Here is a 26,019-nt window from a genome sequence, read left to right as displayed (position 1 = left end):
TGGCGCCGGGCGAGAGAATACATGCGCCGGGCGTGGTCGAGACATAGAGTGCTTGAAACTCTCTGGAAGACATCGCGCCGGGCGTAAAAGGAAATTGCGCCGGGCTTACACTGAGGTAGAAAGTGCACAGAAGAGTACGCGCCGGGCGCGAAGACTTACACGCTGGGCGCGAAACCCTAATCTGATCTCCCTGGCTCGTATTTGAAGCCATTTTCGGGGGAGAAACCCCCATTCTCACATTGGGCACCTCCAGGAGCTGCGGAAGGGATTCCTAGGGCTTGGGATCGTCCGTGTGCGGATCTTTCCTTCGGTTCTTCACTTCCTCTTCCATCTCTATTTTTGTATTTGCCCTCATTGTTGTGAGTGGTTTCACCCATTTTGTGGGGTTAGATGTAACCAACGTACTCTATTGTAATCTTTACGATTTTAATGATATATATACATGTTGTTTTATTCTTTGTTGTGTTTGTTTCTATTCTTAATGCTTGCTTTGGATTGATCACCCTTTGCATGATTTAAGGTTCCATGGGTATTGGAAAATAACCTTTGAAACTAGTTCTGAAACATATGCCTAGTGGTGATTGTATCTAGGGATAGAGCTTGACCCATTAGTAGTCTTAAACCCTAGCCCGTAATGCGGGTGTAGATATTGGGTACTCAAGGGATTGATATTCAATATCCGCACCTAGGCTCTTTCTCTAAGGGATTAGGTTTGAGTAAACTCTTGGGTTGACTAAGCAATGAATTCAACAAGAGATTAAGGATACATTAGTGTTACGTTTGGTGAAATCTGACCCCCACAACCTCACAATACCACAATACCATTCCTTACCTTTTCCACTCACAAAACAATATTTATTTACAACTTTCATTCCAATAGTCACAACTTTGAATTCACTGCACAAACTATGAAATTGGAATTATTCTTTAGTCACGAATAGTCAATAAATGCTTATATTACCTTCTAATCCCTGTGGATACGATATTTTTACTACTTGAACGGCCGGTATACTTGCCGTGTTTGAGACCGTTGATAGAATTAAATGAATTTACAAATATTAACAAAAGTGTTTCAATGGAAATCTCAACACATGGGACCCATACGGTTATCATTCGCAATCACCCCGTGGCCCCCATCAGTAACTAATGAGGCCAATGCATGGCCCTGTTGACATGGGGACTCTCTCGCCACATGTGTGCTTTTAACACCTGCACGTGTTTCCGCCAAATTGTGGGCTCCCCTCTTCGAGTAACTTGGCACATTATAATGCTGCTCCGTGATTACCTCAATCCCATTGTGAGCGGAAGATCTGCCCTTACTCAACGGTTTCCCGAGATTCGATTTTCGATTCCTCCGTTTCACAATTAACCAATCTCCATGCGGTTCAGGCGCGATTGCCCCTCTGACATGCGGAGCAGATTGCTCACCTGTTGGAACAGCAGAACCCTCACCATGCAGTGGATCCCTTGGCGGCTGCTCCGTATTTTCCTTCTCACCCATGCCAGTTACCGTTGACTCAGACCTAACGGCATGCGGGCGATTCCGTAGAACATGCCCATAGCAGCCGCACGAGGAGCACAACAAGTGTAGTCCCTCATATTCCACCTTATACCACACACCATTGAGGAAAAATCTTCCTACGACTGGTTCCTCCAAATTAATCTCGACACAGACCCGTGCAAACCTGCCCCGAGTCATGTTCAGGGTATTAAGGTCCACCTTAACTGGTTTTCCTATGGCTGAGGCAATTGTTAAGAGAACACTCTCATCATAGAACATAACTCCTAAACCTGGAAACCGGATCCATACGAGAGTACTGTCGACCTTTGTTGCAGACGCAACGAACTCCGGGGACTATGGTCTCACAATCAGATAGTGATCGAAGAGCATCCACGGGCCCCCGTGCATGACCCGATCCCTATCTGCTTCCAGATCAAACTTCACCATGAAATACCCATTTGAGACGTCCAACAGTTCAAAACCTCCTTGAACCTTCCACAAAGCAGGCAGTCGGTCCCGCAGGGTTAGGAACCCACCTCTCTCCCTAGCAGCTTGATCACTAGACACTGTTCCCATGGCTCACACAATTGTTTAAGGGTGGGCGCCGTAATGCTAAATTTGGGTAGCAACCGATCACCACCCTCAAACTCCAACGTCATCGCCCCCTCTTTAATGAGATCTCGAACAGCCGGCCGCGTAGTCGGAGCACCCAGTACCTTCTCCTTAAAGGTCATTGTCTGACTCATCTCAAGACTCCCGACTCCCCCATCCGGCGACTCCGATGGTGGTTGACTCCCCATAGGCATGCCCCAAATCCTCTCCATCCTCCGTATGCTATTTGTTTTGTAAAATTAGATAGTCGTATATGATGAATTTGCAATTACTTTAAAAATATTGTTCACTCAATAATTTGAATTTCTAACTAATTGAGGGTGTAAAATTTTTATTTAAACTTTAAAATAAGGCTTTTTAATTTACAATGTGGCTAAAAACTCAACTAAAAATCACAATCGAATGAAAATTGATTTAAAGCTTGTTTAGATATAAAGTAAAAATATTTTTTTAAGATTTTTTCACTAAAAATAAAATAAAAAGTAATAAAAAAAATCTCAAAAATATGTATAAATTTGTATGTTCTTACTAAAAAAATAAACTCAGTTATACATTGGTACACAAGTGCACTTTCTTCACAAATTTATTGGCAAACTGATAATTTCTCAAAATAATTTATATTTATAAATTTTTGCTTACAATAATTTCTCTGAATAATTAAAATTTGATTATTTTTTCAAATGGACTCTTACTAAATAATAAGCTCAGTTATACATTGATACACAAATGTACTTCTTCACAAAACTATTGGCAACTTGATAATTTCTCAAAATAATTTATATTTATAAATTTTTGCTTAAAATAATTTCTTTGAATAATTAAAAATTAATTTTTTTATTATTTAAATTTTCTTCAAAAAGTTTTGAAAATGCACATTTAATTTGTAAAAGTGTGGATTAATAATATCTTTAACAATTCATTAACCAATCAAAAATTATTATTATATAATTTTTAAAATAATTATTATTATAAAAATTAATAAACCTATCATATATTTCTATTATGCATGCATGTATTATTTATTTAATAAAAATAAATAAATAGAAATTCATTGTTAACAAATACGATTAGAAGTGGTAAATGTTTAAGCCTTCATAATTTTTTAAAAATATTTTATACACTTACATTACCAAATTGTTCCTATTCTACAACCGATTATATAATTTAATATGTAGTCTTGAATTCGAATTCGGATAAATAACTGTGTTAAATATTATGATACTTCTAGTTTATAAATAATAATAAAAAATTCTATTTTATTTTTTTAATATTAAGTATTAATCATATTCTATTAATACTTAATAGTGATAAACATTATTATTAGTTTACAATGAAGAATTAATAATGAAATTTTTTTATATTAATTAATAGGTAACTAATTTAACCAACACATGTTTGATCTTTTTCTGCATAATATATATATATATATATATATATATATATATATATATATATATATATATATATATTACAAAAAAAACAGAAATAACAAAATGGATCTCAGCTTATAAATCCATCAAAAATTGATTGGTCGAGTTAGATATTTTGATTAATTTAATCTAGTTTGTGAAGTCAAATAATGAGTTGGAGCAAATTACTTTGTTAACCTATTTAATTTTTTTTTCATTATTATTATTATTATTATAATAATCATCTTATTTTTTATGTTAAATTTAAATAAGTTATATTAAATTTATTATGTAAGTAATTTGCAATTTATTATACAATAAATATGTTATGTATTTAATTTTATTTTATTATCTAATTTTATACTCTTTTGTGTTTGTTGGAAGAATTATTATTATTATAACCACTGAAAATGAGATATTTTATCTCTTTATATTTAATAAAAATATTTAAGAATTATTAATATTCGTTAGATCAAATGATGTTATTCTTGATTTTCAAGAATCAAAGTTTTGAGTTTGAGTTTTGTATTTATAAAAGTAATTACCTTTTTAATATTATTTTTATTATTTAATGATAAAATTATTTATATATATATATATATATCAAATTAAACTATCACATTAATATATCTTGTAGATTACATATATATTTTATTATGTAGTAAATTTGAGATTTGTTAAGTAAGAAATTAAATCAAATATATTGTAACTTGAGATGTATTTTATTATTTAATTAGATTAATTTATGTAAATCTTTTAAATATTTTAAAAAATATATTAAAAGAGATATTCAAAATAAATAAACTAATTTTTATTTATTTGATGAAATTAATTTAACCGGCTTATTTTTTATGAGGCCAAGTTTTACCATCATACAAGAAACTAACTTTATTCGTAAACAATGAAATAAAATCATAGGACTATAAATAGTTGTAATTCCAAAAGAATTTAGTTTAGAGGGGGGAAAACTGTAAAACTATCATTATTCATTAAAATACTTTGGAAAACATGAAAACACTTTTGAGGCACTTGTAAAGTTAACGCGGTCATGCTAACGTTATATCCACGCTACGTTTCCTGTAATACCCGGGTTAATCTTTAATGATTTTGTTTTACGAGTTTAATCATGATGTCCTTACCCAATTAAAACGTCATTTTTAAATAATTCCAAAGTAATTATCATAAAAACTATAAACGTAAAAACAGAAAGATTAAAATTGAATAATAAGTAGGACATTTTAAGATTATGAAAAAATAAAAATAAAGTAGGGGGGAACAGGAAAAAAGAAATATATGATTTAAAAATATAAAAAAAAAAAATGGTAGCGAAAAAAGAGTAAAAGGATTTAATGGAAAAAGAGGAAGGAAGAAAGAAGAAAAGAAAGAGAAAGGAAATATGAGGAGGAAGTGCTAGGTGCGAGGTGCGAGGTGCGAGGTGCGAGTAGTGGAGCAAAAGGCGGGTGTGTGAGATGCAGTTCCGAAGCGACAACCTTAGGAATCTCGATCGCTGAAAAAACCTAGGCACTCTGCAATTGCATTCCTCTTCCTTAAATTCTCTCTCTCTGCTCCAAACTATTCACCCTTCTCACTTCTCTCGCCTTCGCTATTTGCCTATGAAATCCGATTCTTCGCCACCGCCACACTCATAATAAGCTTCTCTTTTCCAAATAAAGGTTATCTTTTCTTCTACGCTCTTTCTACATTTGTAAATATCACTCGCTTTCTTTTTTCCCCTTTTTCTTTTTTTTATTAATTACCAATTACTCTCCACTCTCTCTCTGCTTTTTAATCCTCTAATTCGCAACGTAACCTTCTATTTGCTACAGATCTCTGCATCTTCTCCACTCCCTATTAATTAATATTTTTTTTTTTTTATGGATCTAGGTTCTTAATTTGGTAGGGTAGTCATAAATCCTTCAATTGTCTCTTAATTAATTGTGTTAAGAACAAAAAATATCACAAATAAGACTGTGAGGATGTTAATAATGATTCATTACTGTGTTTGTCGGTTTGTGTGTGATTCTGTTTGCCCACCACTCGGCAGTGAACACTGGAACTTTCTGAATTGTGATGATTGGTTTGAGTTTTAAACTCTGGGACTTGTTGGTGTTGATTTTTGTGTAGGGAATGGCGACTCCTGTTGAGCCTCCAAATGGGATCAGAACTGAAGGGAAGCATTATTTTTCCATGTGGCAAACCCTGTTTGAGATTGATTCAAAGTACGTGCCCATCAAGCCCATTGGTCGTGGAGCCTATGGGATTGTGTGCTCTTCTGTGAACAGAGAAACCAATGAGAAGGTTGCAATCAAGAAGATTCAGAATGCCTTTGAGAATCGGATCGATGCGCTCAGGACTTTGCGCGAGCTCAAGCTTCTTCGCCACCTTCACCATGACAATGTCATTGCTTTGAAGGACATCATGATGCCTGTTCATAGGAGTAGCTTCAAGGATGTCTATCTGGTTTATGAACTCATGGACACGGATTTGCATCAGATTATTAAGTCTTCTCAAACACTGTCTAATGATCACTGCCAATATTTCCTCTTTCAGGTATGAATCTTTCCCTCTTTGTTGGTGTAACTGAACAACAATATTGTCGGCTTCAGATATGTCAATGTGTTCATATTGTTGACTGTGTATGCATGTTTAGTATTGTGGAGTTGACACTACGCAGAAAACATACATGTTGAACTTGTTTGAGTTTGTGACAGTCTTGAAGGGAGCTTTTGTTTAAAGGTCTTGTGTAATTACAATTTTTTTGCTCTCATCATTTTTGAAATATTTGTTTTTGTTGCATTTTACCCCCCTGCCTGTAAAGTTCCCCCTTGGTTTTCTAAAAATCTAAGTTCTTCGCCGAAGAACTGACATCAATCATGCCGAGGAACATTGGTAGTGGTTGCTGAAGTTATAAGTTATGATCATTTCTGTTGCTTAGCCAATGAGTGAATTTACCGATTGAAGGTTCTTTGCTGCAGTTGCTCCGGGGCTTGAAATATCTTCACTCAGCTAACATCCTTCATCGTGACTTGAAACCTGGGAATCTTCTAATCAATGCAAATTGTGACCTAAAAATATGTGATTTCGGGCTAGCACGTACTAACTGCAGCAAGAACCAGTTCATGACCGAGTATGTGGTCACTCGGTGGTATAGGGCACCGGAGCTCCTACTCTGCTGTGACAACTATGGGACATCGATTGATGTTTGGTCAGTTGGATGCATCTTTGCGGAGCTTCTTGGACGAAAACCTATTTTCCCTGGTTCAGAGTGTCTCAACCAGCTGAAATTGATTATCAATATCCTTGGTAGTCAAAGGGAGGAGGATATTGAATTCATTGATAACCCAAAGGCAAAGAAGTATATCAAATCACTTCCTTATTCTCCTGGAACCCCCTTTTCTCGACTTTATCCCAATGCGCATCCATTGGCAATTGATCTTCTGGCAAAGATGCTTGTTTTCGATCCGACAAAGAGGATTAGTGTCACTGAAGCGCTTCAGCACCCTTTCATGTCCCCTCTCTATGATCCTAACACTGACCCTCCAGCTGTCATTCCAATTGATCTTGACATTGAAGAGGATCTAGGTGAAGGGATGATAAGGGAGATGATGTGGAAAGAAATGCTTCATTACCATCCAGAATCTGTTATGGAGAATGCGGGGTTGTGCTCATGATGTTTTTTTCTTCCTTTTATGGCTATGTTCCCTTTTGTTGGTGCCAACTTAGTTCTAATATCATAACTCCTTCAAATAATTAGGACTTTGTCATCGGTGAGCTCATTATCTATTCTGTTTTCTATTTATTGAAAGCAGAGAAAAACAGCAAAAAGATGATCATAAAAAAGTATGTTATTGCTGATGATGCATTATAGTCTTTAACCGCCATGTTCAGAGATTTATTTTGTACTGAACTCAGTATTGTAGTTGCTTCGTTTTGTTGTACATAAACATGTTCCTGTGTCTTTCATAAACCATTTTGTAAATTAAGTCTAATGTTTATCAATAATGTATTATTGTTTGAATTTTGAAGTTTACAATACTTCTTTATTATTTTCTGTTAGGGGGAACATATAATTTTTGCATTGCCTTTGTATGTGACAGATCTCAGAATTATCTACTTTAGTTAATACCATGAGGGCCTTTATTTTCATGGTTGTGCCGGCAGAAAGGAATTTTGGCAAAGTTCAACCACAGTTATCAAAACATCTGATAATTGAAGTTGTAACCTTTCTATAGTTCTTTTTACCTATCAGGTTTTTTCGACGCCTTTTAATTGATAATTGATAATTGATGAACTTGTAACTTACTAAAAAATTAATATTGACCTATAACCAAAATTGAAAATGCTTGATACACGGTACCTGGAATTACATTTCTAATATATGAGAAAATGTTGTTTCTTGCTTAAGCTAATTTTATACTTTCACGTGTCAATTTAGATGCTTTTTTTATTCATTGGAAGCAACAATTTATTTAAATGCTTTAATTTGTCTTGACATATTTGGTACTTTAAAAAAAATCAGAAAGCATATTTTTCTTTTGCACTCATACTTTCATTTATTATTATTTCATCTAAATATTTAAATAGATTCACAATTATATTTTACTTTCTTAATGAGGATATTTTTATTAAAAAAATATTTTATCATAATAAGTTGTGTCATTAATATTTTCTTAAAAATGCATCACTTTAAAATAAAAAATAATATGAATAAGATATTACAATGAATAGCTTTGTAATAATCGGCACTATGAAAATAATAACCTAGTTACATCTTTTGTTCTCTACTATGCTAACTACTATATAAAGCTTCCATTTAAGCTCGTTACTATTTTTGGGTCCAGACCCAAGCACTTTCCTCAGTTTCCTTATTTTGTCTTCAGTTTGGGCCTCTTTGCAAATTGTCTCATTCCTTTCTTTGTGCAAATTATTTGATAAGAACCTTAAAAACTTCACGCTACAAAAGTTAGCCATATAGTTAGAAGTCCTGAAATTTTACAGGCTTTACACTAAAATTTCATCTCTCTAATTTAAGATTCAAATTTCATCACTTTATATATAAATTATAATAATTATATTGAATAAAAAGGTTTTAGGAACTATTTTTCAATAAAAATATTAAAAAATATTCAATGAGAATATTTTAATATATTATATCTTTCAATCAATTATTTTCATCTTTATCTTTAAATTAAATTTTAATATTTTAAAAATATCAATAAATAAAGATAACTTTATATCACAATATAAAATATTTATGGTAAATATAAAATATAATTTATGTTAAAAATTATTTATCCAACAACTTATACTTGTTTATCTATCTTTTTATTTATTTGTATATTTTTCTCTATTTTCTGCTAATTCAAATGTTATTCACCACACTCGTTTTTATTGTTTTTCTGCCTACTTGCACATATGAGATTTAAGAATTTATTGCTATTATTTAACTATTTATTATTATTTGATTATATAGAACATGTAATACAAATATTCATCAATTTTATTTTAACTTTATTTCTTATCCATTATTCCTCCCTCTTTACCTTTTTTTATACACTTTCTCTCTATCTATTTCCTTTTGCTCAACACTAAATGACATGTTTTCTCCTAAAAGCACCAAATTGCTGGATCATCACAGCACTCAACTACAATTATGAGTGATCAATAGCTTTTGTACTTATCGTATTTGACAAGTAAAAAAACAAGTGTTGTACGATCTATTAGTCGTGATTACCTAAGCTTTGGATTGAAAAGAAAATGGTTCCACCGCAAGTGTAACTTAATGGCTCAGTCATTGGATATATATTATATGCAAAATATAAGGTAGCAAGATCAAAAGCACATGTTCACATTTAACTCAAAGGTGAGTTATTCGCCAACAAATTCAAATCCTATAACTCAAAGGCGTTATGCGTTAAACCAAAATCATCTTCATTCCCACGTTGAATGCAAAGCAGTACAAAGTTGAATCCATTTTTTTTACAGTGACACTGATTTTGGTAGAAGGAATCGATTCTAAATGTTTTCCAAAAACAAATAAATCTTTGTGGAAACTGGAAAGTGGAATTAGAATTTGTCTGACCCAGAAATCCGACCACCAAATCCCTTTCATAATAATGTCTCTTTTTTTTCTTCTTCAAATTAATTAATTGAAGAGTTTGTAGTTGTAGGTAGGAAGAAACATAAAGAAATCATAGCAGTTATTGGACTGCAAGGGATCGATTTAATCATTGAAAATCGACCTATTATTATTTTTCAACAAGTCCATCATTTTGTGTACCTTTTATTTGGTGTGCATAAAACTCTACTGACTTTTTTTCTGTTAAATAATAAATATTATAGTTTTCAAATCGATAAAATAAAATTTACAGTAAAAAAAAAACAGAAAGAACTGAAAGCAAGACGAATTAAGTTGAAGTTGTTATTATTGGTATTCATGGGTACTTTAATTAGTGTGAATTGACTTATTAGCAAGTTGCAGCATCGTTTTAGTATATTCTTTTGTTCGACAATAGAACCCTAGTTACACCTCCTTTCAGATTAGTTATCTAATGATACACATTCTCTTAGGTCACTGAGTATTTATTTATTTATTTTTATAAGGACGAGTGAGTATAACATTATTAAGATTAGGATAATTATTTTTTTTCTTCAAATTTAAAATTTATATTTTTAGTTCTTATAATTTTTAAAAAATATATTATAATATTTTTTTTATATATTCTTTGACCGCTCAAACTTAAAACATATTTTTAGTTCTCAAAATATAAAAAATTATTATATTAATCCCTCAAATTTATAATTTAAAATTTTATTTTAGTTTCTATAATTTTAAAAATATTATTTTAATTTCTCATAGTCACTTATAGTATAATTAGCATGACAAATTAAAATTATTTTGTAATATTAGTTGATCTAATGTGATATTTTTACTGATAATAATATTAATATTAACATATTTGACAATGATAAATTAAGATAATATTGATTAGTCTAATGCGATATTTTTATTGACGATGACACTAATAAAAAAATTATGTGCAACAAAATTAGTTAATGACATTTGCATAAAGAGGCTAAAATAATATTCTTTTATATCTTGGGGTTAAAATTACATATTTTAAATTTGAAGGAAGAAAAGATTGATTTTAAATTTGAGAAACTAAAATAATAATATTTTTATATTTTAGAGATTAAAAACATGAATTTTAAATTAAAAAAAAAATAGTCTTAAGGTTATATAACGTGTTAAAATTAACTAATTATCACATGGAGCATGTATTGTGGTTTCTGAGTTTGTAGTAAAAGAGTGGGAACATGAAATTCTATGGATTGATCCTTTGTCAATTGTGAGCAACATAAAAGATCTGCTATTATAATCTTTAACATGAGAATAAACCAGAAATTGTGTTCCATAAATGAAGGGGTGAAAACATTAGAAGAAACCCTGCTCCTGCTACACAAGTTACAATGGTACGTAATAGACTCAACTTTGGGGTTTAAATTGTTTGCATTTATTTTTGTGATCGTTTCTCATCTTGAAGGGGACAGTCTGCACTTTCACATTGGCAGCTACAAAAATCTCCCAAACAGTAACCTCACTTTAACTTTATCTATCAAATATCAACAACAATTGAGTGTCAACAATCAACATTCACATACCATGCATGTTCCAATCAAATAAACACTCTACAATACATCCCCTTGCAATTTTACCACCACTAACGTCCAATATTCTATTCTCACGTTACCTAATCACGTAATTCGTTTTTAATGATATTCATTTTAGTTATAATTAATCTTAAAGAGATGTAATTTATGCTTACATATTTTTTATATTAAAAATGAATTAATAGTAAACTTTAGTATAAAGTTATTTCAAATTATAATCAATCCCATATCCTAAAGCATTTTCTCAATATAAAATTAAGTACGTAAAAATTACCCTAAATCACAATAACTAGTATTACCAATGAATTTGAAATCAAACATGCATTATTTGTGTCTTATTTTAAACCCCACGTACCAATGAATTTCCTCTATGAACCATTTCAACATCAAATTTCAACAAAACAAATAAATCTATAAATTATAGGCTTCAGGTAATTTGGGGAATAAAATACCACAATTTGATGAGAATAGATTAGCTAACGAAGACAGGCCACTAAAATAAGGCAATTCAAATATTAGAATCAATTTTTTCTCATAAATCAAAGCTTTTTTTTTTTACAAATGAGTCTAGATTACAAAATTAAGATTAATTTAATTATACTATAGACTTTATGTTTTTTTTAACACCTGGACTTGATTGTTTATTAAGGCTCAATACAACTAAGATAAAAGTTTGACTCAAATAAAAAAAAAAAACATAAAATGACACCACTTTCTATTTCCTATAAAATTAATATTTACTCATGTTCTACTAACCGTTAAATTGATATTTAGTAACATGATATTTATAAATAAAAAAATTATATAAATATGCATATAAAATTTTTATTAATAAAATAAATATCAATTACTTGTAAAAATAAATACAAACGAAATTTTTTTTCATATTATTCTTTAATTTGATTTCATATATATTATATCATTAAATATCATATCAGTTAAATAATGACAAATTATTAAAAAATATCAAAATTTAATGATTAATTAACACCAAATTTACAATAAAATCAAACCTTCATATTTTAAAAAACAAAGAGGTAAATATTTCTATTTTAAAAATAGAAGGGTAAAAAGTATAATTTATTTTATTTTATATAAATAGGCATAATAATATTTATCCTTTAAAAATTTAGATTATTGTGAATAGAGTATTAACCTTTTTTATTTTTTTTTTATAGCTAAAAGTATCCTGATTCTTACCAAAAGGATTTACTTCGTAATAAATTAAGTAACTTAGTCTTATTAAAAAAAATATGGAATTGAGTAGTAACTAGTAAAGTTCTATAATAGATTAATAAATTACTAAATAATATTTCTACTTATTTAAATAATAGGTGTAATTTTGAGAGGAGTTTAATTAAAATACACAACATAAAACTTTTTTATATACAATCATTTAATTAGATTATCATGTATATATATTAATTTTTTAATAATTATTTTCAAAATTATTATATATATATATATATATATATTAATCAATTGATAATATAAACATATTTATATTAATAATGTATTAAAAGTAACAAATAAGGTCATCTCTTGCGTGACCAGTCTCACAATAAGCTTCTCACTCAGTCCTAACCTACTTCCTATCAAGTATGATCATTATAGTCTCGTAATATGAAAAAGTAATGTAAATTTGTAAAAGAAAACAACATAATAACATAATAGAGGAGTAACAACTTTACAAAATATAATCAACTTAAAGACGTGTTAGTTTCCAACTTAAAACATAACTACAACTTCAACATTAGTCACAACTTACAACATTCACAACATAAACAACTTTAAGCATAACTAAACAACCAATGCGTCATCACACATATCAACTTATAAAGATCTCATATAATTGAGGTGAATAATTTAAGTGGTTTAACCTTTATGAACCACAATGTCTCACATGTCTTCTCTAAGTTAAGTATAGACAACTTTAGACCTTTCTAAGCACTTGTATAACAACTTATTTTGGTTTCTTGAGTTTCACCATTTAAACTAGGAAAGACCAATATTACTAGCTATCAGGGATAGAACAATTTAGGTGTGAACCAACCATGGCCTTAACATGTATAATTAAGTATATATGGAATTAGTGCCCCGACTATCCTCTAAATACTTCATACCTTTCCAGTACTTAGTTAGGAATTTTCACCCATGACCTTGATTCGACCACCACCATATTGTTCATCATAAAAATCTAGAGGAGAAAACTTAAAAATAAATTCTCATTCATGAGACAACTTACTCACTAAAGGGTTCTCAACTTTGGATTCTTCGAACACCATAACTTATACAATAGGATATTTTAATTTCTAAAACAATTTTACTCTCGTCTATATTTTATAAAACTTCAACTTAAAACATGTTTCACGTGCATCATACAACTTAACATCTTATAACTTACTTCATACAGTATACATAGTTTTCAACTTAATCAACTCAAGACTATAAACAACTTTCAACTTTATCAACTTAAACGATTTTCATATACATCATAGATCAATAAATAATGAACTAGATTAAATCATCATCATGCATCATGTAAAAAACTAACATACTCAACATGTTTTCATCATTTAAGTAACTAAAATCACAAGTTTCCTTTAGCATAATGATGCTCGACAACATTCACCCAACGCTAGTGAGGTAGAGAGCATCTAGGTCACTCACACCTGACGTCAAACCATCAATACCTAGCAGGAATGAGATATAGAGTCTCCATGTACACTACGCCTAGCATTATTCGAGCAAAAAGCCTTTGCCTAACTCACGTCCGATGCTACATTGCGCCTAATGTCATGAAACTACACCTAGTGCGATGACAATTTCTACACTTAACAAAATCATGATTTTGGCTCAAGCCTACAAAATCTCATACCAAACCAACATGCAACCAATTATTCAACATATATAGACTACAAATAACTCAATTTTAGTGAAACTAACAACATGCAACCATCAAATTCAAAGACCACGAAATTCTCTTCAAAACAACACTTAGAACCAAAAGTTCTCCTCTCATGATTCAACCAAATTCAACCATCAAAATGAATAATTCTAGGAAAAATTCAACAATTATATTTCAACAATATCAATTAACAAATTTTCCTTATCTCGAATCACCCAAAAATGAGAAGATTGAAGGGAGTACAATGAAGAACAAAACTTTTCCCAAAAGCTCGTCATGTGACCAACTCTACTTGGATTCTCAGCTCACAACTTTGAATCCACCAATCTACCATTATTGCCCAGTTAAGAGAATAATTTGGAAGGTTTTTGCGAAATCAAAAGGAGAAAAAAAAACTTGTCTTCAAAGTTTATCTCTCTAACTTTTCTTAAAATATGAACTTATGAAATTCAAATTTTAAGAAAAACTTTAAATAAATTCTCCTAAATATGGTTAACTTGACTCCAACTCAAAACAACTAAAAAATAACTTAACTCTCAAAGATCATTTGACCCTTAAAATTTTAAAACAACAAAAAATACAATAAATTAACATTTAAATATCAAATATTATATTATTGAATAATAAAACATATAAAGCAAGCAAGCAATGTTATAAAGAACTTATAAAAGTAATGGAAATAATTTCTATATTCTTTAATTTTATTCACTATTTTTTACTTTTTATTCTAAACAATTATTAAAATGAAATAAACAAAGTGATTACTCAAAATAAACGATCTCTTTTAAATTTGTACCTTTCCATGTTTATCATGAGAGAAAAGGCAAGAGGAATAGTATAAATATTAAGACAGTGAGTGTAAGAATACTGTTTTTTTCTTTAATATATAAGTCGGCATCAATCACGAATCAAATAAATAATATGACTTGTTCTACTTTATACTACTACTATTAAAATAATAATAATTATTATTATTATTATTATTACCTATTAGATATTAAATTTAAAGTTTAAATATAATTTTTGTCTATGTAATTTATCATTTTTTTCAATTTAGGTCCCTATAAATTCTTTTGTTGTTGTTTAATTCTAAACTTTTTATCATGTTTTAAAAATAATTTGTTAAGTCAAAAGACGATTCTTTTTAATTTAGAGTTTTAATGCTAATAAATAAAGCATTTTTATATATAGAAAAAATGTTTACGAAAACATCTCTGAAACATATTCATGAAAGGCTTATCAAATGAAATATAAAATACGGATCGTCTATAAGATGATTATTAATTAGATAAAGTATACAATCTGTCTTGTATATATTAAATATTTATCATTTATTGAGAATAATGACAATGTTTGTTTTGAATGTTTTATTCCTTAACAAATTGAATCAAAAAGCTGTCTTGGAACACACGAATTTGTTAAAGAGAAAAATCATACTTTTCATTATAAACAAATCCCTTAAATCACCGAGAAAAACAGATAAAGTTACTACTTTAGCTGCTCTGCATTGACATTACTTTTGCAAACTTTGTTTGGCATGAAAAATTGATAGGTAGCCTCCTTGATCCCAATAAGAGGTGTTATTTGGTGAAATATAATTAATGTGTGCGTTAAATGTACCAAACGGTTACTTGCCATTACAAGAAAAAGACGATGAAAATGAACGAAGCAAACTTGTGAACTAGACTCAAAGCGTTGCAACAAACATTTTCTTCGAGTTACTATACAAGAAGTTTCAAAACACAAGAAAGACATAGAAGTGATATATATTTGTACAGAAACATATTCTCTGAAAAATCCAAAATCCATTCTTTATTGTAAACACTCATTGCTCTACAAATTAATTAATTGTATAACGTCTAAGTGAGACAAACATAACATTTGTGTAACCTTCATAACCATTGTTATAAGGTTGAACCTGGATAGCTTATTTGTAAAAAAAATACTTGTTTTGAATCTGGAGAGGCTTGATTGTAAAAGAATACTTGGTTGTTAAACCTGAAGAGACTTACTGTGAAAAAAATACTTGGGTAGTTACTTGAAGAGGTGAGTCAAAAAATATTAGGATTAGCCCATAAGTGGTTTGGTAAAAAATATATATTTGTATCTTTGTTTAAAGATAGTGAAACTTAATCTGGTTGAATTAAGAATTAGATGTAACCTTGATGGTTAAGGCGAACCAATATAAAAATACTTAGTGTTCTAATTAACTACTCTCCTTACTTCATCTGACTAGTGTTACTGCCTCACTACAGAAAAGTGTGAATTTTTGATATACACTATTTAACCTTTTCTAATGTTTATATTTTCCTTATATAGTTCTTAACGTCAACTTTTGTTAAAAAAAATTGTGTGGTAAATAGAATAAATTTCACTCTCCTAACTTGCAAATATTTATTGTTTATTTATTTTTATATCAAACAAGAAATTTATCATTTAATAAGCAATATAAATATCAAAATAATATATATATATAAATATATATTATCTTAAAAATTAAAATTGTCGTTGTTGTGTGACCTCGACTGCCCCCAACAAGATAGTAAAAAAATTGCATTATTAAAACTATAATAATTTTTAATCTCATATCCCTTTTGATATATTATTTTCACACTCATTTCAAAATTTTAAAATTTCTTAACTCTTTAAATATATAATTTTTATATTTATTTTAATAATTAAAAAATTATCAATAATTAAAAATAAATAAATAATTTTGTATGACAATATAAATTATTTATTATAAATCTAAAATATAATTTAAATGTAAAAAATTATTTATTTATTATAAATTTTAATTATAATACAAGATATATAATAACATATTTATTTATTATAAATTTACACATATAAAAAGTTTAAATAAACTTTTGATTCTTGTAATATACTACATTTTTTGTTTTAATCCTTATAAAATTATTTTTCTAAATGGTTCTCATAGAATTTTTTTTTTATAATTTGGGTCCTTAATATTTTTGTTTTAGTCTTAATAATATATTTATTTTTTCCCTTTTTTATGTAATATTTGAATAACGTTTTTTTAGTACTTAGTAATTTTGTTTCAAATGAGCTAATTCAAAATGGACAAAATATTATAGGAATTAAAATGGAATATATATATATATATATATATTAAAGACTAAAATAATATAACAAGTATCAAAATAGAAAAACTATTTTTTATTATAAAAACTAAAAATATATTTAAATTTAAACAAATAATTATTATATGTATTACAAATACTAGATAATTACATCTAAAGAAAATCTAAACAAACGTTATTATAATTGTTATGGATAAAAAACATTTGTTGGTTGAAACTTCAACTTGATAATGATGGTTTATTGAATGCAAATAAATTTAATGAACTTAATTGTATTTAATATCGAAATAAAATTTTCATTAATGTTCTTTATTATACATTTCATAATTAAATATTAGTTTGTTTTTCTTCTAAACTAGTTACTTTACAATATATTTCATAAATAATGATACCTAAAAGTAACGATATTATAATTATGTAATTAAATTTAAAACATTTCATAATACATTATTTTAATTAATAATCATATTCATATATATAAGGATAAGAATTAATAAATTATATATATATATATATATATATATATATATATCATGATATTAAGTAATAATTATATATATAGTTAAATTTAAAATAGTTGTAGATCTGTGTTAAACAGGCTTTAACTAATGTGAGCCTTTGATGGATACTCCAATTCTACAACCTTTGATATTATCCAATAAAATATAACTGACCAAATTATAGTTTAAAAAAATTGATTTTGTTACCTTTCACCTAAAAAAGAATTGATTTTGTTAATGAATACATATCCATTGAGCTAAGCAAATTCAAAGAAACTGTTTTTATAATTTTCTTTTAACTGAGACAAAATTGTTTTTATTTATTGATTTTTTTTAAATTAGTATACATAAATAGTTTTATACATATAAATTAGATTTAAGATTTATGATAAATAATTTGTATTATAATAAAAAATTATTTTTATTTATTGATAATTTATTATAAAACATTAATATTTAATACATAAATAATTATGATAAATAAAAATTGAATTAAATACGAAATTAAAAAAATTTCTACAAACTCTCTTGTTGAAGAAAGACTCCTAAATACATTCTCGTGCAAAATAGATGTTTGTGTTTAATATATAAGAATTGATTTATGATAAATAATTTGCATTGTAACAAAAAAAATATTTGTTGATAATTTATTTTAAAATATTAATATTTAATTAATAAATAATTATAATAAATATAAATTATAATTACTCGTTTTGGTCAATACACTTCTAAATCATCTACACTAACAATGAAAAGATAACTAATCACGTAGAATTATATTTACGATAACCGAATAAGTACATATATCATGCATCCTAAGTTATCGGTCAAACAATATTTATACAAACTAATAAAAGTAGTCATCGACTACATTGCCAATAACATGAAGGTCCACTTTAGCTAACCCTGCCTTATTCTCACGAAAAACATAATCATCACAATACAAGCCACATGAAAAACTGTTGGGATGCAAGCAAAGTCCCACATCGTTCAAACAAGAGAATGAACATGTGTTTATATACACACAGTTGCCTCCATTGGTTGAGAGGCCTTTTGGGTGATGTCCAAAAGCAAATCCGTGAGGGTTTGGGCCCAAAGCGGACAATATCTCACTAATGTGGAGACAAGTGTGTATGTGTAGTACCCACCATGCTCAACAAGTAGTATCAAAGCCGATGGTCTGATCAGGTGACCAGCTCGACGAGTATGATGGCTGGTAAGTGGATCCAAGTTTGGGATCCCTTGTGTCGAAAGTCTTCCTAACAGTGGGTCTATGTGGAGGAGAGGCTTCCTAGTAACATGGAGGGTTAGGAGGCGTGTCCCGCTGTCATGAGGGAGGTCATGATAGAGCGGTGGTGCAAGCACTCTCAACATGAGTGAGCTCTGTGGGGCTGGCAAGTGGATCCAAGTTTGGGATCCCTTATGTTCGAAAGTCTTCCTAACGGTGGGTCCATGTGGAAGAGAGACTTCCTAGTAACATGGAAGGTTAGGAGCGCGTGTCCCACTATCATGAAGGAGGTCATGATGGAGCGGCGGTGCAAACACTCTGAGCGTGAGTGAGCTCTGTGGGGCCACCATCGGATAATACTCGTAGTTTCCGTTGCAGGGATGTATTAAACCGTGGTCCTTTGTTTGAGGGGAGGATTGTTGGGATGCAAGCAAAGTCCCACATCGTTCAAATAAGAGGATGAACATGGGTTTATATACACACAGTTGTCTCCATTGGTTAAGAGGCCTTTTGGGTGATGTCCAAAAGCAAATCCGTGAGGGCTTAGGCCCAAAACGGACAATATCTCACTAATGTGGAGACATGTGTATATGTGTAGAAACCCCCCTCGATGCTCAACAAAAACACACAAAAAGTAAGTTAGATTTCAAAAACATGCAAGTATACAAAGAAAATATCTATGCTACTAACATCATCCACATGTAAACCAACTATAAACATCTCATGGTTTACAACAGTCACCAATTCAATGAAACAACCAACATGTTTGAAAGATAAACACCTAAATAGTTCAAACATTCACCATAATCATACCATACAACAAGGTATTCATTTGGTGCATGTGAACAAAAATCAATTCACACTTCATCACAGACATACATCAAAACCAATGTGTCGTCACACATTCACTTACAAAAGTCTTTTAACATACCTAAGCAGTCTGAGTGGTTTAATCCTACCGAATCAACCCAATCACTTTCACGTCCAATGCGCTCGCTAGATCAACAACTAAAATCATATACCAATCTCTACTTTTGATTTTTAAAGTGTCATTACTTTCATTAGGAAATTCTGATTCTACCATCAGGACTAATATACCTAAGTATAGACATATCTCGACCTTGACATGCATCACCAAGTCACTTATAGAATTAGCCTATTAATTATCCTTAAGAAATCACACAACCTTTCCAATAATCAATTAAGGGTGGTAGTCATCGACTTTATACTTACTCCATAATGACTAAGACCTAAAGGAGACTCAACAATATCCACTCAAAGAGTTTCATACCTATTCAAGGAGGGTTTTCAACAAGTAGCCTCCCATAGTGCCATAACAAGACTCCCTATATGGGATTTTCAACATTCAAAACAATAACATCTTCTTTAGTCCTAAGTCAATAAACATGTTTTAGTGCCTACAACATTTTCAGTACCAACACCTATATATACATCATCTATACATTACCCTAAGTCAATGTATGTAGAGATCAAATCACACCAATCATACTTAGCATATCAATGCTCAATAATTCATTCAAAAATAGCATATCAATTCCTATTCAACTCTCCAACCATGCAATTTATAGCATATCAATTATACATAACATATCAATTTTCATCACCATTTCAACTACATAAGTGTAGCATGCCAATGCTTATTATCATCATCCTACATACAACATGTAATAGATTAAACAATGCTATTCATGTTCACCATTCAACAATTAATTTCAAAATAATTTGTGCCCGGTGCCATTAATAATGCAGATCACAAAAATTGCATTCCAAGACTTGAAATTCAGTTAAACCAGACATGCAATGCATCCAACAACACATAAACACCATTCTCAACTCATAACACCAAAAATTCAGCATGCACCAACAATTTGATCACATCATCAAAATTCAATTCAAGTGCTCAAAACACCCAAAACCCACCCATTTCATTCAATCATCCAAAAATCCAACACATAAACACATTATTGGTGCAAATAAACAACATGCAACACAATAATCTAACAAGAAATGCTCTTAGCTTTTCTAACCTCGATTCTGAGCCAATCAAAAACAAAGAAGAGGAGGAGGAAGAACCCCGAGCTTCCACAAGCTCCACAACCACCCAAACTTCAATTCTCAACCTCCAAATGTTTTAAATCCACCATCCAACAACAATCCTCAGTACTAGTAGAATCTAGGAGGAAGAAGAGAAAAGAAGGAAATCAGGAAGGAAAGCCTATCTCGCTAGGTTTCTCTCTCTAGATTTTGAAGAACATGAATTTATGATACTCAATTTTTAATAGAAACTTTTATATACCTTTTTCCCTTTAGGGTCAATTGGACATCTAGCCGAGACTCTTAAAATTAACTAATTTCTTAAGAGTTTCTCAACTCTTAGAGTTCCGCAACACACTTTAAGCATCAAATACATAATTATTGCTAAAAATCAATAACTAAAAACTTACAATATTACGATAACCAAATTAAATAAGAAGTTAAAAAAATCTCTACAAACTTTCTCATTGAAGAAAAATTCCCTAAAAACTATCTTATTCAATATATACAGGTTGTTTTAGATTTATGGTAATAACTTATATTATAACACAATATTATTTTATTTATTTATAATATATTTTTTAAAATATTAAATTTTATTTTTAAATAATTATGATAAATAACAATCGAATTAGATAAAAAATTAAAAAAAATCTCAAAAAAATCTTTTATAAAAAGAACTTTAAAAAATATTTTCATAAAAGATAGAAATTCCTGTATAATATTTAGAAGTTGATAATCTTAATCCTCATTAGGTGGATTGTAATAATTAAAAAATAATAATAATACAATCTTTTATGATTAAGGAAAATTAAATATATATAATAAGAGTTTACAACATTATGGTCAACCCACTCACTTGATAGAAGCAATACGATCTAATATACAAATAGCTAGATATAGAATTTAAAAAAAGAATAAATAGCGTGATTGAAGTTATTATTATAAGGTTGTTTTATTTTGGAAAATGAAGACATTAAGTCAGTGAGAAGAGAGAGAAATAAAAGCGGGGAAGAAAACATTAACACAATGTAACTCTGTTGTGTTGTGTCCATTCCATAACCTAATTCCGTCATAACGATTGGCGCTTAAGCAAAGATGTAAGCAATATTCATTCCTTCCGCCAAAGCCAAAATGACTGCATCGACGTCTTTTTTTCTCCCAAACTCAATCTTTTGATTTCAAGAGGTAACCTTCCTTCTTCATCCTTTTTCTTCCCTCTCTATTTTTAGCACTTCGCTGATAATGAACCGCTCTTTGCAACAACCCCAAACCCTAGTTTTTTTTTTCCCTCTTTAAAAAACTCATTCTAATCCAACACCAAAATCATGACCTCATTTTGTGCGTGCTGAATGATGTTAAGGGATAAGGGGGTTTAGTCCACGGGAGATAAAAATTGCATTTTTTTACCAAGTAATTATTGAACAATTCTCAGTATTGGCTTTGTGGTGCATTTCTGCCAAGTGCTTTCAACTGAGGGATTATGTACGTTCAAATTTCTTTTGGGAGCTAAGCTGTATCTGTTTTTCCTAATTTATTTTGGAATCACTTGTTTTATGATTGCTGGCAATTAGAATGTTTTGGTGTCTGTATAGGGAACATGCTCAATGGTTATCATTATTTCACCCGACACTGTTATGTTTACCTCCTAGTTTCTACGAGGCTTTCGTTGGAATGCAAATTTGAGTTTGGGGCTTCTGTTTTCCATGAAACTCCTCATGGGTGTAATGTTCAGTTAGCTATCCCAAGATTAATGAGTGAATTGTGGAGACTTAATATCTACTTTCTAATTGGTTTTTCATGTATGTAATATACGTGCTCTTTAACAAATGAATATTATGATTATTAGTTCATCGCTCAGTGAATGTTTGGTTGTGCATAAAATGAAATGATTATATTGTTCTTTTATGTTTAGAGCTTTGGCCACTGAATGGCTTTTAACACCTATTGCCAGCAACGAATTTCCATTTTGTTTATTCTTCTAGGTAAGGTAGGATTAGATTTTCTTTTTGGCATGTTGTGGTGGCTTTTTGATATGTAATTGGATGTGTTCTCTTCATTGGAAGTTCTTTAACTTACCTATACAAGACTAATTATTTAGTCTTTGTGTGTGCAAGAATGCAAGTTACATTGACGGTTGTCTAAGTTGGCAGTTATCATGGGATCAGCTTGTTGTGTTGCTGCAAAGGATCATACTATTCCCAGAAGAACTGGAGGTGAAAGTATACATAGAAATGGCGTATGTTCGCCGTCATGGAGTTTTCAGTGGGATAGTTGGGGCCGTGTTGCTGGTGAAATTGAGGATCCTTCCTTTCACTCATCTCGCAGAGTCAGTAGAAATGTAAGCATGGAGTTAAAAGGGTCATTAAGTTCTGAAAGAGGCAATTTATCTGATGGGGGAAGCACCCTGGATAATTCCGTGTCATCTATGTCTCAGAAGTCCCCTGTTCGGGAGCATTTGGTTACAAGTCAGATGACTCTATCTTCAGGTAAATGTAAACTCAATTATTCTTTTGCAGAATGTACTGGAACATTAGCTTATGGCGGTTGATGTTTTTACTGTCTCAGAGTAACCCAAATTTTGAAAGTAGATTTTGCTGGTGGATAAATTCTTTTGGCAATTATCTTTGAATTTATTATGCTCACTCCCTCAATCTTCACTTTTTCCATTAGACTGGTTATTACGCTCACCTGACAAAGGGGTAAAGTGAGGATCAATATAAGGGTGACTTGATCATATCAATAGACCCCTTGCACTAAGTGGCGGGGCTGTGCACTTTCAGGGCTTAAAAGTTCCTTTATCAATCATTGCTCTTTCTAGATTCATTTCTTTTGCAAAAATGAAATCCAGCTTTTTCAATTTTACTCATGTCAAGATTCTATTTTAATAATTTTATTTTCTATGCAAGGATCACTCTTTCAAACTAGTGTGCTCTATATCATGTATTGCCTTTCATCCGCTGTTTGTTTCCTGACTATAAGATTTTCTATTTTGGTGATATGTTGCTCCCTTTATCCATATGATCATTGTATCTGGTTCCTTGTTTGCTGGTTTTTTTGTTTGGGAATTAATTTTTTTCTCTTCTTCCTGATTGTGCTTGTTGCAGATTTATCCATGTCAAGTAATTGCTCCGCAGTGGTGAGTTTGAACTGCTAAATTTGATACGGACAAATTTATCAATATCCGAGTTACAAGCCTTCTATCATTTTGCACTGACCTTACTCTTCTATATTTCTCTTTAGGTGAAGAATCTGATTGGATCACCAGAGATTGCAGAATCTTCAATACCAAATCATTCAATACCTTCAGTTTTCTCAACTCCTGGGACAGATTCCATGCCTAATCATAATTATCACAATCTTCCTAGCTCAACCCTATCCAGATGGGCTCATCGTTCTCCAGGACACCCACTGTTGAGACAAATATCTGATAGTCGAATTCTGGGCCTGAAATCACCTGACACCTCAATTTCTGAAGGCAGGCCATCATTTGTACTCTCCAATTTTAGCAATGAAATGGCAACAGGATCCCAATGTGGGTCATCTGATGGCTGGTCTATGCGCACCTTTTCTGAAATGGTGGCCTCATCTCAAAAGGAAAGGTGGTCTTTTGATAGTGAATATTCGGGTTCAGGCCATCAGAAGATAAGTGGAACTAGTAGCAGATTCTCGTACTCTCCCTCAATGGATTTACAGACTTGTGGGGCTTGCTCCAAGCCCTTGACCGAAAGATCTGCATGGGGCAGCCAGAAGTTTATTGCCGGCAATGACCTCTCAGTTGTTGCTGTACTGGTGTGTGGTCATGTATATCATGCAGAATGCTTGGAGACTGTGACACCGGAGGCAGATAGTTATGATCCAGCTTGTCCAGTTTGTATGGTTGGAGAGAAGAACTTGTCAAAGTTTTCCAAAAAGGGTCTTAGATTGGAATCAGAGACTAAGGCCAAAAGCTACAAGATATCTAGAAACCGAGTAGTTGATAGCTACCTTGATGGTGGATTAGATGTTTTTGATCGGCTAAAAGATGTAGTTTCAAATATGGAGCCTAGCTCCAGTTCAAGGAGTTCATTTGGAAAGCCCTTCTTGAGGCGGCATTTTTCATTGGGATCCAAATGGAGCCGGTCCCTATTAGAGAATGATTCTGCTAGGAAGAAGGGCTTTTGGGCAAGATATCGTAAAGATTGAGCTTTTTTAGTAGCAGCAACAATCATACTAGTAACCCCCAAGTTAGAATTTCATGTTTCCTATGCAGTCTAGCTTTAGTAGTAGTTTTAGACTTTTAGTTTAGATTTATTTCAAATTTATTTTGAATTGTCACCAGAAGTTCTCACCATGTTGTTGTTCATATTAATTGTATGAATGAAGCTTCTTTCGACAAAAATCAGAGCATTAGGCCTTAGCAGCGACGAACACTGGGATGCGAAGAAACAAATACACCGTGTATTAAAACGGTTCACTTGTGTTGTAACAACATTGACTCGCTCAACCTGCTCGAGGTATTAAAAATTACATACGGTGATCAATGTTTAGTTCATTGTTAGTCTAGAAATATTTACGTATTGCATACTTTTTTAAGTCAAATTGGCATCAAACGATTAAACAAAAAGAATAATACGTGCTATTCTTTGAAAGAAATTAAGGTGGATAATATCACTAGTGTGACGTGCTTTAACAAATGAATGCGTCCGTCAAAAAACGGCTGAAGATAATCAAAATGACCTCAATGTACAAGTATGTGTCTCTATCGCTGTCTCTGTATTCTGAAAACAACACTCCCGATCCGATCAGTTTTGGGTTCTCACAGTTGTGACTTTCCGTACTGTTACTGTGTATTTAACACCAAATTGCCCAGTAAAAGGCTAAATTAATTAATTTAAATATAGACATTTACAGAATACCGAGTATTACGTGTATATTATGAACTCTAATTCAATTAATTGAATTTGTCAAAAAACTTAACTCACAATTCTGAAATTCAAGAAGTAAATAATTATATAACACTACCTACTTTCCTTTCCCTCCCGAAAAAGC

At 30.8% G+C, this 26,019-nt stretch overlaps 3 protein-coding genes across 4 annotated transcripts; 2 read left to right on the top strand and 1 right to left on the bottom strand.

Annotated features, from left to right (window-relative positions):
• Positions 1-1,084: 1,084 nt before the first annotated feature.
• On the bottom strand, positions 1,085-2,325 carry LOC145957011 (uncharacterized). The gene is made up of 3 exons (XM_083073247.1): positions 2,038-2,325; positions 1,913-1,993; positions 1,085-1,855 (listed from the first exon to the last, which is right to left on the bottom strand). Exons 1-3 carry the CDS (start codon positions 2,323-2,325, stop codon positions 1,085-1,087), a joined length of 1,140 nt encoding a protein of 379 aa, XP_082929373.1.
• Positions 2,326-4,878: 2,553 nt separating this feature from the next.
• Positions 4,879-7,547, top strand: LOC109802231 (mitogen-activated protein kinase homolog NTF3). Its single transcript, XM_020363502.3, has 3 exons — positions 4,879-5,195; positions 5,647-6,072; positions 6,498-7,547. The coding sequence occupies exons 2-3, from the start codon at positions 5,650-5,652 to the stop codon at positions 7,191-7,193; spliced, it is 1,119 nt and encodes a 372-aa protein (XP_020219091.1). The 5' UTR covers positions 4,879-5,195; positions 5,647-5,649; the 3' UTR covers positions 7,194-7,547.
• Positions 7,548-21,969: 14,422 nt separating this feature from the next.
• Positions 21,970-25,517, top strand: LOC109802554 (uncharacterized). Of its 2 annotated transcripts, none has more exons than XM_020363956.2 (4): positions 21,970-22,176; positions 23,142-23,477; positions 24,096-24,127; positions 24,232-25,517. In XM_020363956.2, the coding sequence occupies exons 2-4, from the start codon at positions 23,147-23,149 to the stop codon at positions 25,171-25,173; spliced, it is 1,305 nt and encodes a 434-aa protein (XP_020219545.2). In that variant the 5' UTR covers positions 21,970-22,176; positions 23,142-23,146; the 3' UTR covers positions 25,174-25,517. The 2 variants fall into 2 exon arrangements, with proteins under 2 accessions (XP_020219545.2, XP_020219546.2); XM_020363957.2 differs by having other exon boundaries at positions 23,106-23,477.
• Positions 25,518-26,019: the final 502 nt, after the last annotated feature.

The sequence above is a fragment of the Cajanus cajan genome, chromosome 4 (assembly GCF_000230855.2).
Source record: "Cajanus cajan strain Asha chromosome 4, NIPB_CcT2T_4, whole genome shotgun sequence".
Lineage (NCBI taxonomy): Eukaryota > Viridiplantae > Streptophyta > Magnoliopsida > Fabales > Fabaceae > Cajanus > Cajanus cajan.
Note: the sequence above shows the minus strand (reverse complement) of the source record. Positions and strands in the feature narration are given on the sequence as shown.

Excerpts from the sequence above, each read along its gene's own strand:
- LOC145957011 (XM_083073247.1), bottom strand. The coding sequence starts at position 2,325 with ATGGAGAGGATTTGGGGCATGCCTATGGGGAGTCAACCACCATCGGAG. Across the intron at positions 1,994-2,037 it reads TCAAGCTGCTAGGGAGAGAG|GTTCAAGGAGGTTTTGAACT; the intron begins GTGGGTTCCTAA and ends GCTTTGTGGAAG. Across the intron at positions 1,856-1,912 it reads TGGAAGCAGATAGGGATCGG|TCCCCGGAGTTCGTTGCGTC; the intron begins GTCATGCACGGG and ends GTGAGACCATAG.
- LOC109802231 (XM_020363502.3), top strand. The coding sequence starts at position 5,650 with ATGGCGACTCCTGTTGAGCCTCCAAATGGGATCAGAACTGAAGGGAAG. Across the intron at positions 6,073-6,497 it reads GCCAATATTTCCTCTTTCAG|TTGCTCCGGGGCTTGAAATA; the intron begins GTATGAATCTTT and ends TCTTTGCTGCAG.
- LOC109802554 (XM_020363956.2), top strand. The coding sequence starts at position 23,147 with ATGGGATCAGCTTGTTGTGTTGCTGCAAAGGATCATACTATTCCCAGA. Across the intron at positions 23,478-24,095 it reads TCAGATGACTCTATCTTCAG|ATTTATCCATGTCAAGTAAT; the intron begins GTAAATGTAAAC and ends TGCTTGTTGCAG. Across the intron at positions 24,128-24,231 it reads CAAGTAATTGCTCCGCAGTG|GTGAAGAATCTGATTGGATC; the intron begins GTGAGTTTGAAC and ends ATTTCTCTTTAG.